At 43.4% G+C, this 17364-nt stretch overlaps 1 protein-coding gene across 6 annotated transcripts in view; it reads right to left on the bottom strand.

The window, feature by feature from the left end:
* The window catches only part of dip2a (disco-interacting protein 2 homolog A), a 149800-nt gene extending 132682 nt beyond the window's left edge, over positions 1-17118 (bottom strand). For 3 of the 6 annotated variants that reach the window (XM_029115636.2, XM_029115637.2, XM_029115638.2), the window contains exon 1: positions 16376-17113. In XM_029115636.2, coding sequence (XP_028971469.2) covers positions 16376-16499 — 124 coding nt within the window. In that variant the 5' untranslated portion in view covers positions 16500-17113. Of the gene's footprint in view, positions 1-15412; positions 15615-16375 lie in introns of all 6 variants that reach the window. The other 3 variants (XM_034288763.1, XM_034288762.1, XM_029115639.2) reach the window with 2 other exon arrangements.
* Positions 17119-17364: the final 246 nt, after the last annotated feature.

Genomic DNA, 17364 nt, shown 5'->3' with positions numbered 1-17364 from the left:
CTGATCACAGCACATGACTGTGTTAAGGAGAAGCCAGAGGGAGGGTCTGAGGCCTGTCAGCTGATGAATGACATGTCCTCCTGTAGACAGAACGTTAACAGTCAGACTGGCACGTACATTTGATCTGTATCCATGGTTTCCACTTCTTTCTCAATGGCACATGTACAAACATGTCCATCCATTTTCACAGATCAAAATGTAAATACTTTGCCGATTGAAACACTTGCCAATTAGCAGACTCAACACATGCATATAAACACACTCTACAATGATTCAGTTTACATTTTATATCCCTTCTCAATGTTCCAGCCTGGCTACGCCCTGACAATGTTTACATACAGTGTCTTTCTCTTTCTCTCATCCATTGTCTCTGTCAGAAGGTTGGGCTGTCAAATAATCACATTTTTGATTGGTGTGGGATTAGCACAAAGGGTTCCATTTGCACTGTACATTGTTCTGTTGCTTTATGTTAATAACAGTCTACTCATCACACTTTTGTTGAACATAGGCTGAATGTAGGCTGTGGCATCTATTTACATTATATTCTCATTGAGTCACTAGACGACTACCCGTGCCTCCTATACCAGGCAGCCAAAACTCAATTCCGATGACGACCTGGCCAAAGACATACTCAAGAAATAATGTCACCTTTTATGACATTACCACAATGTTTTCTGCAGAACATAGGTTTCTAAAGTATTGGCACCCCTACAATCCATATTTTGTGAAGCACCACCCCCAAGAGTGGTGCCTCTTCCAGTTAAATCTTAATTCTGATTTGAAGAGGCCAGTCCACAAGCATCCTTTTTGGCAAATTTGCAACTTTTCAATAATATCTGATTATTGCCTTGATTGTGCATAGTGTTATTTTCAAGTGTTTTATGTATTTTCTATATCCTTTACCAGATCTGTGTAGGTCAACTATCATCTGACAACCAGTCGACAGCAATGGACGACAGGGTGAAGGACGACAGCTATGGACGACAGCTATGGACGACAGGGTGATGGACGACAGCTATGGACGACAGCTATCGACGACTGGGTGATGGACGACAGCTATGGACGACTGGGTGATGGACGACAGGGTGATGGACGACGGGGTGATGGACGACAGCTATGGACGACTGGGTGATGGATGACAGGGTGATGGACGACAGGGTGATGGACGACGGCTATGGACGACGGTGATGGACGACAGCTATGGACGACAGGGTGATGGACGACAGGGTGATGGACGACGGCTATGGACGACGGGGTGATGGACGACGGGGTGATGGACGATAGCTATGGACGACGGGGTGAAGGACGACGGGGTGATGGATGATAGCTATGGACGACGGGGTGAAGGACGACGGGGTGAAGGAAGACGGGGTGATGGACGACGGGGTGAAGGACGACGGGGTGAAGGACGACGGGGTGATGGATGACGGGGTGACGGACGACGGGGTGACGGACGACGGGGTGAAGGACGACGGGGTGATGGACGACGGGGTGATGGACGATAGCTATGGACTACGGGGTGATGGACGACGGGGTGATGGACGACGGGGTGATGGACGACGGGGTGATGGACGATAGCTATGGACGACGGGGTGATGGACGACGGGGTGATGGACAACGGGGTGATGGACGACGGGGTGATGGACGATAGCTATGGACGACAGGGTGAAGGACGACGGGGTGATGGACGACAGGGTGATGGACGACAGGGTGATGGACGACGGGGATTTTACAGGTGCGCGACTTCATATTTACACCCCAGGGACAAACAGGGACAGTTCCTGGAGACTGAGACCAACTATAAAGCAGAGAATGCCATAACAGAAACCACTTGGTTTGGTTTCATATTGAGAACAAAATATGACTCATTGTTTATTTCCTTTTCACTTTCGCTCAATTTCATGATTTGGATCAATACTTCTTGAGTTGACTGTAACAGTGCAAGACAACACTCCACACAGAGTACTCAAAATAAAACTACATACAGGGGGGGTAACCAGAGGTCAGATGAATAAACCACGAGCACTGAAATGATATATACAGAGAAACAGAATATACATTGTTGTGATACATATATGATGTTTTGCAGTTCAATCTAGTCACTGGCTGCAGGGACCTGAAAAGAAGGACGGCCAAAGAAAGTGTTGAGTTTAGGAATGAGCCGTGTAATGTACCTGTTGGAGCAGATATTTCTATTGGGTAGGCAGATATTTAAGAGCGATCTGAAGTAAAGAGGGGTTTTCCTAAAAGGTACCAGGGACAGCCACTACACCACATCATTCTGGAAACTGGTGACAAACAGATGACATTGTGATAATCCCCATCTACGTTATTGAGATATTAGAGGCGGTCGTGTAATTTACCCATCTACTTTATTAAGGCGAGTATTAGAGGCAGTCGTGTAATTGACCCATCTACTTTATTAAGGCGAGTATTAGAGGCAGTCGTGTAATTGACCCATCTACTTTATTAAGGCGAGTATTAGAGTCAGTCGTGTAATTGACCCATCTACTTTATTAAGGCGAGTATAAGAGGCGGTCGTGTAATTTACCCATCTACTTAATTAAGACGAGTATTAGAGGCAGTCGTGTAATTGACCCATCTACTTTATTAAGGCGAGTATTAGAGGCGGTCGTGTAATTGACCCATCTACTTTATTAAGACGAGTATTAGAGGCAGCCGTGTAATTGACCCATCTACTATATTAAGGCGAGTATTAGAGGCGATCGTGTAATTTACGTCACCACAGTGTAGGACTGGCAGGATTGCCATGTTTAGCAGCATGGGTGATGGAGCGGTATAACCAGATTCTGGTAGGTATCAACGTAATCTGACCTATCTGCGGTGAGAATGTTTATAGGATTGGCAGGTATATGTAGTTTCTGTTTGAAGAGGATGAATTTAGTTTTACTCGAATTAAAGAGTCGTTAGAGGAAAGTGTTTTACATGGGACTGAAGCTATGTTGAAGGGTGGTCAGCACAGAGATCAATGAGGGCCAGATGTGTAGGTAGGAAGGACAGATTCCCTATAATGTACCCAGGTTAATGTACCCACGCTGCCTGGCTGATGTTTAACCAACTCCACCCAGGTTAAAGCAAGTCCACTGGTTTGTAATCATGAAGAAGCAGCCAGGCAGCGGTTATGGCATCTACCTACTAAATGGTTGCCAGGCAGAAACCCAAGCTGGCATCCAGAAATATATTTTTTTGTCTCTGTAGATTTCTATGGTTCGGTTTTTCAAGCGGGCTTAGAGGTTTCATATTTGAACTGATGATGGGCAAGAATGGCCGGAGTTTCTTAAACATCAGCTTGTCAGGCTGCACAGCATCGTTGTCAAGAGAGCAATGTGTACAGGTGTCGTCTGCCTAAAGGCAAATGAATCACCAGCAGCAGGTCAAACATGGTTGAAGTATACAGAGAATAATGTCAGCCTGAGAACCCACCCCTGGTTGAAGTATACAGACAATAATGTTGGCCTGAGAACCCACCCCTGGTTGAAGTATACAGACAATAATGTTGGCCTGAGAACCCACCCCTGGTTGAAGTATACAGACAATAATGTTGGCCTGAGAACCCACCCCTGGTTGAAGTATACAGACAATAATGTCGGCCTGAGAACCCACCCCTGGTTTAAGTATACAGACAATAATGTTGGCCTGAGAACCCACCCCTGAGGAACACCCACTGATACAACCGGAGGTCTAGAAAGCGGGCCCTCTGCTTTAACACACTGTACACAGTCAGAGTCAAAGCTGGAAAAAGAAACCAGGCCTAAACTTAGTGTTTCTCTTTTTGGAAATGGGATGTTGGACCAATTGAACTTAAAAAAATAGGTGGAGCTGAATAGAAGAGAAAAACAACAGTGTAGATCGGCAAAAAAACACGTCTCACTGAGCAGCACTGACTTGACCAATCCCTGTATCAACTGGGGGAGGATCTCTGCTAAAAAAACAACCTAACTCAGACAGCCAGGGCTCTGTTATTCTACTCATCTACTCCTGTGTGTGTGTGTGTGTGTGTGTGTGAGCCAGGGGCCAGGCCCATCTGGTTGTGCTCCTCCTCTCCTGTCCATCTCTCCTACCCCTCTCAATCTTTCCTCCCCCACCCCTCCTCCTCTGCTCTCCATCTCTCCTCCCCCACCTCTTCGTCTTCTGATCCTAAAGCACTCTCCCCCTTCTCTGACCTCCATTCCCTCCCTCCATTCCTTTGCTGGCTGATGTGGTCCTTGGTTGAGTCCCACTCCCATGTACATGGGGTTTTGGCTGGCTGATGGGGTCCTTCGTTGAGTCCCACTCCCATGTACATGGGGTTTTGGCTAGCTGATGTGGTCCTTGGTTGAGTCCCACTCCCATGTACATGGGGTTTTGGCTGGCTGATGTGGTCCTTGGTTGAGTCCCACCCCCATGTACATGGGGTTTTGGCTGGCTGATGTGGTCCTTGGTTGAGTCCCACCCCCATGTACATGGGGTTTTGGCTGGCTGATGGGGTCCTTGGTTGAGTCCCACTCCCATGTACATGGGGTTTTGGCTGGCTGATGTGGTCCTTGTTTGAGTCCCACCCCCTTGTACATGGGGTTTTGGCTGGCTGATGTGGTCCTTGGTTGAGTCCCACTCCCATGTACATGGGGTTTATATTGTATTTATGTGGAACTGAGTGTTCTCCCGAAGTCATTATGCTCAGGCTGGAGATAGAATGTATGGGAGCGAACACAGCGTACAATTAAAAATCATGTCTACTTTTCCTCCTGTCTAAAAACGTAACTTTGGGACAATGAGCTGATACATTGTTTGTCCACTGTCTAAAATGTTTAAATATGTCGGAAAGAAAGGCAGTTTTTTTCTGGATACATCACACAGGTCTAGAGATTTTAGAGGGTCTATTAGGTTGCCGTAAAAGATGGTAGTGTCGTATACATGATCATGTGATGGCAGTGAGTTCCCCTGGAAGAGCAGAACCTATTAATGACATTATGGTGTTGATATTGTTATTAGTAGTGTTGTATACATGATCATGTGATGGCAGTGAGTTCCCCTGGAAGAGCAGAACCTATTAATGACATTATGGTGTTGATATTGTTATTAGTAGTGTTGTATACATGATCATGTGATGGCAGTGAGTTCCCCTGGAAGAGCAGAACCTATTAATGACATTATGGTGTTGATATTGTTATTAGTAGTGTTGTATACATGATCATGTGATGGCAGTGAGTTCCCTAGGAAGAGCAGAACCTATTAATGACATTACGGTGTTGATACTGTTATTTGTAGTGTCATTTACATGCTCATGTGATGGCAGTGAGTTCAGTTCAGCTGTTTTTGAGCTTGTGTCTTTCACCGCAAAAGGATCTGTTCTAACAGAGTCAACAGACAATGTGGATTAGTCAAGCTGATGGTCTCGTGATGGGAACAAATCATGTGTGCAATAATAACACAATTAACGCTTATCTTCTGTGTGTTTTCACCTAGAGATGCTAGCAACTTCTTCAGCTTGACATCTGAGGCTACTTACTGCACTTTTTGAGTTTGGAGCCTATCGGATGCTAGCTACTTCAGCTAAATTAGCCTTTCTAGTCTAGTTACACCCCTAGATTATCTGATAAACGGGAGAAGTATGTGTAGGAGAACATTATGATTCACTTGGTGAATTGTTAAGAGCTGAATGTGTAGGAGAAAGAAGGTTGTGACTGACTTGAAGAACGTTCAGAATTCAGTACCTCTGGTGTTTTGCTGAGGAATGCTGTGACTGGAGAGGGGGTAAGAGAGGCCTGTGTGTCTGTCAGGACTGTTGTTCTCTTGGCTGTCTTTCAGTCTTTGTCTGGCGTTTTGTCTAGTCCAGAGGCTCCTAAACCAGGGGTCGCGAACCCATGTGTGGTCCTGATATGAAAATGGGGTCAGGGCAGAATGCTTTAAAATTGACTCTCATAGCCTCAAATAACTATTATATAATTTTTCTTTACATGGTTGGGGTCGCGAGAATTTTTTGATATTGAATTGGGGTCATCGGCCAAAAAGGTTTGGGAACCCCTGGTCTAGTCTGTCTTGGCTGATCTGGTCCAGTCTGTATTGGCTGGTCTACCTGTCTGCCTGGGGCGTCAGTCGGCCTGAGATGCCTGCCTGGTCATGTCTGTTTTTCATTGTCCTTGAATGAGTTCTTGTTAAAAAAATAACATTCCACAGATAATTTGATGTGTGTGTCAGTAGTTCAGTGCTTCTCTGATAATCACATATTGGCTTTCAAATCACACAGACTTCCGACATATAGAAGGCAGGAACACACATCTACGGGGCGGTTGGCAGCTTTGTAAATTATTTCTTTACATTCATTGCAGTGAGAATAACATTCCATAAAAATAACTGTACTTTCAAATTTCGCAAACATAATAATACATTATGCATCTCGATTCAACTATCAAGTACTTTGTTTTAAATCTCATTGCTCCTACAGTTTTATTCTGATTGTGGTTTTACCTGTAGACAATTCATATCAAATACCAACATTTCTTTTAGCAAAAAAAACTAAACTTTGGATACTAAAGCAACTTTGTGAGATCTGGAAAAGTCTGCTCTACATCACCAACACAGCTACAGACAAACAGAATAATAGTACGTAATCTTGAGGATGAATGATACGTTTCCGATATTCCCAATCCAATTTTAGCAAGGCTTTTATTTGACAGTAGTAATCATATGGAGTCAGGTGGAGACATGTTAGTGCATGGAGCCTGGAGCATACCCACTCCACCACATCTCTGAGCTATCATTTTATAATTTATTTGTTTTACATCATGACCTCTGCAGAATCTCTGATCATGACTGGTGCAGCACGATCTCCGGCATATCTCTGACTGCTGGCATGGAGCTGCTACTAACATGAGTGAGCAGCAACACTGGAAGAAATCCAAGTGATGGTGAGAAAACACAGCAGATGGAAGCTTGTTTCAGATAAGTGACTCCACACCCCATAAGCTCAGCAATATGGAGATTTTTTAACAAGACATTCTAAAGGGTCTAGTTACTCAACAAAAATACTCTATTTCTAATACATATAGGGTTTGTGGTTTTAAAACACTCTTAGTTGTGCAGCTCTTTGCTTGTTTCTCTGAAAGACTGCCCCGGACACACACACACAGACACACACACACTCTGCTGTTTTTCTGTCTCTGACTCTGTCAGTCACTTCACCTAGCAAGATGTCCATTATCTGCTCCAATTCCACCTAGCTAGCGGTCTGTTAGCTGCTCCAGCTCCACCTAGCTAGCAGTCTGTTAGCTACTCCAGCGCCACCTAGCTAGCAGTCTGTTAGCTACTCCAGCGCCACCTAGCTAGCAGTCAGTTAGCTACTCCAGCTCCACCTAGCTAGCTGTCGATTAGCTGCTCCAGCACCAACACATTTCGTAGCTCCAGCACCAAACTAGTTGGGAACCATTCAGTACAGGGAAATTGGTGGTATAAAAAAACAGATTTTTGGACAGTTGACATTATGAAATCCTGAAAGGTAACCTGACTTTTGCAACAACATTTCCTGCTGACATTTCAGCCCAGTCAAAACACAGTCTACCTAATAGCAACATAGGCCTGGTGTTTTAAAGTCTGTGAACGTATCAGTGCATTCTGCTTGTTTTGTTCAGCCCCCCTATAACTAAATTCAATATATCTTGTTGGGAATTCTATCTAAAACAAGTTGCATATAATGACAAAGCAAAGTGGGTATTCAGCAGTGGGCAGAAGGGCAGACCAGCCGGATACTGGCACTATACGGTCAACATGTTGGCATGGCCATTTGGCTGGCAAAAAGCCCAGTATCTGTTGCAAATGAACAGGACAAACTTCCTGCTTCCATTCAAATTATCTGAAGAGCAAGTGTAACAACTACATTGGATATTTAGGACAAAACATTTCATCACAATATACAGTATCTCACAAATGTGAGTACACCCCTCACATTTTTATAAACACTTGAGTATATCTTTTAATGTGACAACACAGAAGAAATGACACTTTGCTACAATGTAAAGTAATGAGTGTTGCTTTAATGTTGCTGTAGGCCTCTTGAATGCCTCCCTGACCAGTTTTCTTCTTGTCTTTTCATCAATTTTGGAGGGACGTCCAGTTCTTGGTAATGTCTCTGTTGTGCCATATTTTCTCCACTTGATGATGACTGTCTTCAATGTGTTCCATGGTATATCTAATGCTTTTGAAATCCTGACTGGTATATTTCAACAATGAGATCCCTCTGATGCTTTGGAAGCTCTCTGCGGACCATGGCTTTTGTTCTGAGATGCAACTAGGAAAATGTCAGGAAAATCCTACTATCAATCAATCAATCAATCAAATGTATTTATAAAGCCCTTTTTACAACAGCAGTTGTCACAAAGTGCTTTACAGAGACACCCGGCCTTAAACCCCAAGGACCAAACAACAGTAGTGTTGAATTTCAGTGGCTAGGAAAAACTCCCTAAGAAGGTCGAATTTTAGGAAGAAACCTAGAGAGGACCCAGGCTCAGAGGGGTGACCAGTCCTCTTCTGGCTGTGCCGGGTGAGATATTAAGAGTCCAATTGGAATAATTAATACATTTCTCTGGGCTAAATCCAGAGTCTATTTGATTTTAGACTAGGTCAGAAGTATGACCAGGTGGACAAGGACAGGGACAGCAACGGGCCCCCCAAACCAGGTAATCCGCAAGTGTGGACCAGGACCTCATCTCCTTCTAAAATTTAAAACTGGAGGAAACTGAGAAAAGTTAGTAGTACATCCCTCATATCCCCCAGCACAATAATATAGCAGCGTAACACCTTGGAACTGAGACGGGGGGGTCCGGTGACACTGTGGCCCTACCCGGGGGAGGCCCCGGACAGGGCCCAACAGGCAGGAAATCAATCCAACCACATTGCCAGGCATCAACCAAAGGGACACCCACCAACCGCAACCCCCCTGAATGAGGGCCGTGTATTGCTAGCGGCGTACAGCCCAATTGCACATGTACGCAACAGAGAGTCAACAACAAGCCAGTGACTCTTCCCCCGAAAGGCATTGGAGGGAGGGCATCCCAGTGGCGACGAGAGCCCACCTGGCAAGACAGCAGGGTGGACAGTATCAAGCCTACTGGTCACCTTCACGCCCCCGGGCCAGGCTACACCTAATTATAAACCGTGCTGTCGAGATTAGTTTTTAGTAGACACTTGAAAGTTTGCACTGAGTTTGCATTTCTAACATTAATTGGCAGATCATTCCACAGGAGTGGAGCTCTATGAGAAAAGGCCCTGCCGCCAACTGTTTGTTTAGAAATTCTAGGTACAATTAAAAGGCCTGCATCTTGCGATCGTAGGTTACGTGTAGGTATGTATGGCTGGATCATTTCAGCAAGGTAAGTAGGAGCAAGTCCATGTATTGATTTATAGGTTAAGAGTAAAACCTTAAAATCAGCCCTAACCCTAACAGGCAGCCAATGTAAGGACGACAGGACAGGAGTAATGTGTTCAAATGTTTTTGTTCTAGTTAGGATTCTAGCAGCCGTGTGCAGCACTAATTGAAGTTTATTTATTAATTTGTCTGGATAACCAGAGAGAAGAGCTTTGCAGTAATCTAATCTAGAAGTAACGAAAGCATGGATTAATTTTTCCTGCATCAGTTTTTGATAGAAAGTTTCTAATTTTTGCGATGTTTCGAAGATGAAAATAAGCAACTCTTGAGACATATTTTATATGTTCTTCAAAGGAGAGGTCAGGGTCAAGGGTAACGGCAAGGTTTTTTACAGTTTTTTGGGATACGACCATGCAGCCGTCGAGGTTCACAGTGAGATCTGCTAACAACGCTCTTTGTTTTTTGGGTCCTAAAAGGAGCATTTCTGTTTTATTTGAGTTTAAGAGCAAGAAATTCTCTGTCATCCACTTCCTAATATCTGAAACGCATGCTTCCAAAATAGCTAATTTAGGGGCTTCTCCATGCTTCATTGAAATATATAAATGTGTGTCATCAGCATAACAGTGAAAGTTAATATTGTGATTTCGGATTACATCACCCAGAGGGAGCATGTATAGTGAGAACAATAATGGGCCATGAACCGAGCCTTGAGGAACTCCAAAGCATACCTTTGACTTGTCAGAGGATATGCCATCCACACTAACGAACTGATATCTTTCAGATAAATAAGATTTAAACCAGGCTAGAACATGTCCACGTAGCCCAATATTGGTTTCCAGTCTCTCTAAGAGAAGGGAGTGATCAATAGTGTCAAAAGCAGCACTAAGATCAAGAAGCAACAGGACGGATGCGGAACCTTTGTCTGAGGCCATTAGAAGGTCATTTGTTACCTTCACGAGTGCAGTCTCTGTACTATGATGGGATCTAAAACCGGACTGGAATATTTCATAAATGTTTTTTGTCTTTAGGAAGGCATTCAGTTGTTGGGAAACAAATTTTTCTAAGATTTTTGAGAGGAACGGGAGGTTCGATATTGGCCTATAATTGTTTAATATGTCGGGATCTAGATTTTTTTTAGAAGAGGCTTAATTTCCGCAATTTTTAGTGAGTTTGGTACGCATCCGGAGGAAATAACTCCTTAAGTAATTTTGTAGGAATCGGGTCTAGCTGAGAGTTTGTGGGTTTAGAACTCATTACAAATTTTGTAAATGTGTCGAGCGATATGGTATCAAAAAATTCAAGTGTCCCTATTGACACCTGGTCAGGGAGGTTCAGGAAATTTTTTGGACAACTGAGATTTTTAGGACCATAACTATTTAAGGAGTCAGTTATTTGTTTTCTAATGGTGACGATCTTTTCATCAAAGTAGTTCATGTATTCATTACAACTAAAGTGAAGACCCACTTCACTTGCTAAGCTTTGCTTTTTTGTTAACTTTGCAACTGTATCAAAGAGAAATTTTGGATTGTTTTTGTTCGCCTCAATCAGGTTGGAGAAATAAGCTGATCGAGCAGACGCGAGTGATTTTCGGTATTGTACTGTACTGTCTATCCAGGCTAGTCTAAATACTTCCAACTTGGTGGAGCGCCACTTTCGCTCCAATTTTCTGGAGTCTTGCTTAAGTGCTCTAGTATTGTCGGTGTACCAGGGAGCAAGTTTCTTGTTGCGTATATTTCTTTAGTTTTTAGTGGTGCAACTATGTCTAATGTATTTCGCAGTATTGAGTTTAGATCCTCGATTTGATCGTTTACAGATTTATTTACTCTGTCGTTAATGAGCGAACTTATAAGAATATCAAGGAATTTATTTGTAGTCCGAGAACAGCTGGACTTTATTTGGGATTAATCACAGTCAATTTAAATGATGGCAGGTGTGTAATGACTTCTATTTAACATGAGTTTGAATGTGATTAGAAGGTTAATTCTGAACACAGCCACAACCCCAGTTTTAAGAGGGTGTGCACACTCATGCAACCAGGTTATTATAAGGATTTCAACAAAAAAATCCCCTCGAAGACTTCAGTTTGTTTTTCAATTGAATTGTTCACATTATAGGTCACATTACAAGTGCAAAAAGTTCTGACATGATTTCATTTTTTTACATAACAAAAACCTGGCATTTTAACAGGGGTGTGTAGACTTTTTATATCCACGGTATATAAAAAAAAGTGTATACTAGGGATGGGACTGAATATTCAAAATGAAGTTAGTGGTTAGTGGTGGCCCGGTCAGGAAGCTACAATATGTACTGTTAGCTAGCAAATTCAAGGGGAAGATGGAATACATTTACGGAAAGGAAAGTAACAGACAAAAATTATTTGGGTCCAAAACATGACAAAAAGTTTGTCAGTTGAATTTTAAGGCAGGTGGGAAGTGCAGAAAATGCTAAACAGTTAACTACATAGCATACATCTGGCTAGCATAACTAATAGTGTTATCTAGACTTCTCTATCCAAGAAACGCACTTTTACAACTTGATAAATAACGGCTTCTAGCTCTGTAGCCAAGGTTGGTGTGGCTACAGCTTTTCCCTAGTTTCTCCATCTGTACTCACTCACCTCTCCACCATTGAGCTGACATTACAGGAGAACGACACCGACTCCTTTACGCGTTGTGTAATTCCAAAGTGCTCAGGCTAAAAACATACCAGCAATGATTTTCAGGTAACCAAATAATATTACAATAATATAATGTCCAATGCACATCCTTAATGTACACATGTTCTAGGTTAACATCCAAGGCTATCGATGCGGGGCAGGAGCCCCAGCCACACCGACTTCCAGAAGCACAGGTGGAGGCCAAGCAGAAGGAACAAACAAGGAAGTCAAAAGACAATTGAGAGAAAAAGGAAGACAAGAAAGAGTAGGCAGAGGGAAGATCCCCAAAGAAAAAGCCAGAACGGGGAGTTGAAGCTGGGGTTTTGTTACAACTAGGCGTTTTCTTTTTGTTGTTTATTCTTAGACTTGACGGGATTAAGAGACAACTGCACCTTTTTCTTTCCTTTCCATACAGAAGAAGATAATAATGATATTACATATATACCATGACCATATATATATATAGGGATCATGCTTTACATACAGAATATGAGAGCAAAGGATAATACAGAAAACACACACACCCTAGAATTCTCTCAGGCAACCTTAAATATGTATGACCCTCTCTGAAGCCTCTCCAACAGCAGGCAGGGCAGCAGCATATCTTAGACTGCAGCCCGGATGAACTCTACTCCCCCTCAACAGTACACTACTTAGTGCAAGGCTCCGGTCAAATTAAGTCCCCTATATGTAACAGGGTGCATTTGGGACCCACTCAGTGACCTGTCAGTGCTTTCCTCTGAATATCTGTTCTTAGGGTTACAGTACCATTACAGCATCAGTCAGCAGGCATGCCTGGACAATGCTTCCTTAGAAGGACCCAGTCAGCTGCATATAACAGAATGAAGAGGAACAAACCCATCTGATCTGGGTATTTATTTAGACTGCCGAACTGGGTCCACAGACTGACTTAGAACCTTCCTCATGAAACACTTAGCCACCCTGAACCCTTACCTACCCTAACCCACCATTACATAACCCACCCTAACCCACTCTACTTCACCATGACCATAACAAACTAACCCACCCTAAACCTTTACCATAACACACTCTAACCCACCCTACTTCACCATGACCATAACAAACTAACCCACCCCACCCTAAACCTTTACCATAACACACTCTAACCCACCCTACTTCACCATGACCATAACAAACTAACCCACCCCACCCTAAACCTTTACCATAACACACTCTAATCCACCCTACTTCACCATGACCATAACAAACTAACCCACCCCACCCTAAACCTTTACCATAACACACTCTAATCCACCCTACTTCACCATGACCATAACAAACTAACCCACCCCACCCTAAACCTTTACCATAACACACTCTAATCCACCCTACTTCACCATGACCATAACAAACTAACCCACCCCACCCTAAACCTTTACCAAAACACACTCTAACCCACCCTACTTCACCATGACCCTAACCCACCCTTACTATATCACACCCTAACCCACCAGTACAATAACACACCCTAATCCACCTTATTCCACCATTACTATAACACACCCAATTCCACCATTACAATAACACACCCTTACTCACCCTAAGCCCTTACCATAAAATGCCCCAACCCACCCTATTTCACCACTACAATAACACAACCTAACCCACCTGATTCCACCATTACCATAACAATCCCTAACCCACACTAAAACCTCACCATAACATACACTAACCCACCCTATTCCACCATTACAATAACACCCTAAACCACCTTTGTCTACCATTACCATAACACACCCATTACTATAACACACCCTATTCCACCATTACTATAACACACCCTATTCCACAATTACCATAACACACCCTATTTCACCATTACCATAACACACCCTATTTCACCATTACCATAACACACCCTATTTCACCATTACCATAACACACCCTATTTCACCATTACCATAACACACCCTATTTCACCATTACCATAACACAACCTAACCCACAATTACCATAACACACCCTAACCCACCATAGTCCACAATTACTATAACCCACCCTATTTCACTATCACCATAAGACACCCTATTCTAACATTACCATAACACAGCCTAACCCACCTTATTCCACCATTACCATAACACACTCTAACCCACCAAGGGCATGGACCTAAAACCAAACCCAGTGTTTCCATGACACTGTAGGGCTGCGGTCTTCCTGCTACACCCTCCCTCTACTAGCTAGGCCACAACACCATCATTAGTCAGATCCTGGAGAAAAAGTGGAGAGAAAAAGCTAGTGAATAAGACAGTGGAGTGTCTTTGCACTGTGATAATGCAAATCATCAGTCTTCCTGTCCTTCTTTGTGTTCTGGAAGATGTGCTAAGCCCTCCAGGAACCCTCCACTCTTTTCCTGTCTCAACTATCACTGAAGGAGACAGAGCCTGGGTTGACTTCACGTGGAAACCTAGTCTTAACAAACGTCCCTGCATAGTAGAACACAATCCATACTATAAAAACGTCTTTATTAATGGGTAATTAGCAACTATTTGTACATCGTTACAACAACATACATAGCTAATATTGTAACATCTGAATTGCCTTTATGCGTTTGAATTTTGTGTGTGAATTGTATATTTAGAAAAAAGTCATCTCCAATTTCACCTGTTTTACTTTCTCATTTTCCACTTGCTTTGACAACAAACAACTGTTTCCTAATGCCCAAAACCCCTTAAAATTGAAGTGAAATGGAATTGTGAAAAAGAGAGTAGAGAGAATGAAAAAGCAAGAGAGTGAAGAAATGACAGAAGAGAAGCGAGAGAAGGAGAGGGGAGGGAGAGAAGGAGAAAGAAGAGAATGAATGAGAGGGAGAGGAGAGAGCAGGCAGGGGAAATACACTGCTGCTATCAGCTCCACCAGGCCAGGAAGTGACACACACACAGAGCAGGAAGAGGAAACTGGACCGATATAGAGGTGGCTCTGTTTCCATCCTGACAACACACTAAGCCCATCAGGAGGTATCAGTCTTACTGGAGATTGCTGCTTGGTCAGCCCAAAGCTACCTGGGCAAACAGCTCTACAGGGCTCTTCTCCCAATGGTAGGAGAAAGTCTACATGGATGCACCATTGTCAAGCTGAAATTGCCCATAATGCACCAAGATCACAGTCGTTGCTATGGCGGATATACTTGAGAATGACAAGCAGGTTAACTTGACTTTGATCAGGTGTTTTCTTGTCCAACACATCCCAGACTGTACTGAACTAAGCAAGTGGAGTGCAGGGGACCTGGTCTCATCGGACCTGAGCCCTTTGGGACCCATAATGAGGCTTCAGTCAATAAATATCAATTTCCTTATCCATGAACTGCTGCAGCAGGCCGGTTCAGAGGCTCTTATCCTTTCAACACCATCCACTAGATTAATCAGGGGTTTTACCTGCAGCAGAGGGGAGGTTGTAGAGTGCAGTCAGCAGCATGCTGATTGGCTCAATACAGGACCAAGGTGAAGCGTGTCTGACCGTCAGTTGTGTAATCCTGGAGCATAAACTGTTGGTGCATTTCCTTTAGTTGCCACAGGGGGCGTTGAGGAGCTAACAGACGGTATCTTTCAAATGGCATCAGCATTCTTCACCCCTTTACTGCAGTGCCCAGAATCACAGACAAACCTTAAAGTTTTGATTTACACCACATTTACAACTACTTTAGCATTCCACTATTACAGAGGATACAACTGAAGGAGCAAGGAACATCAGTAATGCAGTCTACTCAGAATAGTCTGATTTTGGAATACGTGGAAAGCTATTCAAACAATAACCAGTCAGAGCTGGTGGTATCTGATCAACAAGAGACAATGTCATTCAACCATAAGAACACTGAAATGGATTGTCTGGCGTTGGTATGCTCCGTGTGTCACCTGTTTTTACATCTACCATACAGGGAATACTGTCGCCCTGAGTTTTGCATAAACAAATAGTAAAATAAATATCATCCAGTTGTCACAGGAACATAGTCTGACCAGGATTAGGGTGTGTGTCATGCTTTGGTTGAAACATAAGTAAACATTATAGTTCAACATCCTGTATTATTGAGATCTCCCTTAACCCAAAAGTCAGGATAACTTCCAAAAAAAATCTAACTTCAACACGCCGAACTCTTCACAAAATAAACATTAGAGGGGCGCATTATTATCAAATAACGAATCAAAGCGTCACTTGTCGAGTAGACTTCATTAGTGTATGGAATACAATTATTCTAAGAAAGTAGACACTTAGCTGTAAAGTTCACAAACGAACAGTCTTGTTCCACGCAACCAGCTATCAAGCGTAGCTGTTGTGTGTGTGTGTGTGTGTGTGTGTGTGTGTGTGTGTGTGTGTGTGCGTGTGTGAAGGGAGTGACCTACCTTCGGAGAGTTCCAGCTCAAGCTCCGCCAGCTTCTCTCGAACATCCGCGGGGAGTGTCATTGCGATGGCCGGTGTCGGCTCCAACATCATCATTAGTAATCCAGTAGAATTCCTCTCAGCCATTATGTCCGACACTCCCGTCAAAGGACAGAGCACTGTCCAATCTCCTGAGTCCTATGTCTGCTTCTCCAGTGAAACAGGCAGGTGGTGGCTGGTGATTGTTAGCTGCTAGTTAGCTACAGTGCTGCAGACAGATGTGGAAAAAGCCCTGCCTTGCGCTGGCAGACTGTCATTAGCTCGTTAGCTAATAGCTAGTTAGCCCTGCTAACCACATTCCTGAATAAGCGCTGTTTAAATCCAGATCCACTCACGAATTCGGTTGATCCAAAGAGAGGTTGGTTTCCTATTCCCGTTCCAGTATGTGTCGAGCGGCTTGGAATGATAACTCATTCAACTCTGTTACTCACACAGCGCCGCCGCCATTGCATCATAGCAACAGCAGCCCGAAGATGAAGCGCGTTCACGTTCAGTCTAGCGCGTGATGCAGGCATGCTCACCTACAACATACCGGTCATTTTCCGTAATGCCTAAGCGTTACTTCTCTAGCTACATATTCTTCATCTTTCATCACATGGCGTTATATTACACATGAAACCACGGAGGTTCGACTTTTCTGTAAAAAGAAAATGTTTCACAGTGTAGTACGTCTTGACAAAACCTCTGGAAAGTCTGACTGGCAGACCCGACCAAACCTGGATGTCCATCTAGCGGATGGTTACAGTAACGTTGGGATTTCAAATGTAGCTTCCTTGGCTTGAGACGTGGAAAGCTTACCACTGCCCGTCCTCTTTCAATTTGTTGGCGTTGAGCTGCGGTGCCAAATGGTGGCCCCTGCTCATAGGCCATGAAAATAGCTAAGTTGTATTACCACATATTAGGTTGGTGTATTGTCATTTATATTACATATTTAATTAAGTTATTTAGCAGA

Source organism: Esox lucius, chromosome 20 (assembly GCF_011004845.1).
Source record: "Esox lucius isolate fEsoLuc1 chromosome 20, fEsoLuc1.pri, whole genome shotgun sequence".
In the NCBI taxonomy this organism is placed as follows: Eukaryota; Metazoa; Chordata; class Actinopteri; order Esociformes; family Esocidae; genus Esox; species Esox lucius.
Note: the sequence above shows the minus strand (reverse complement) of the source record. Positions and strands in the feature narration are given on the sequence as shown.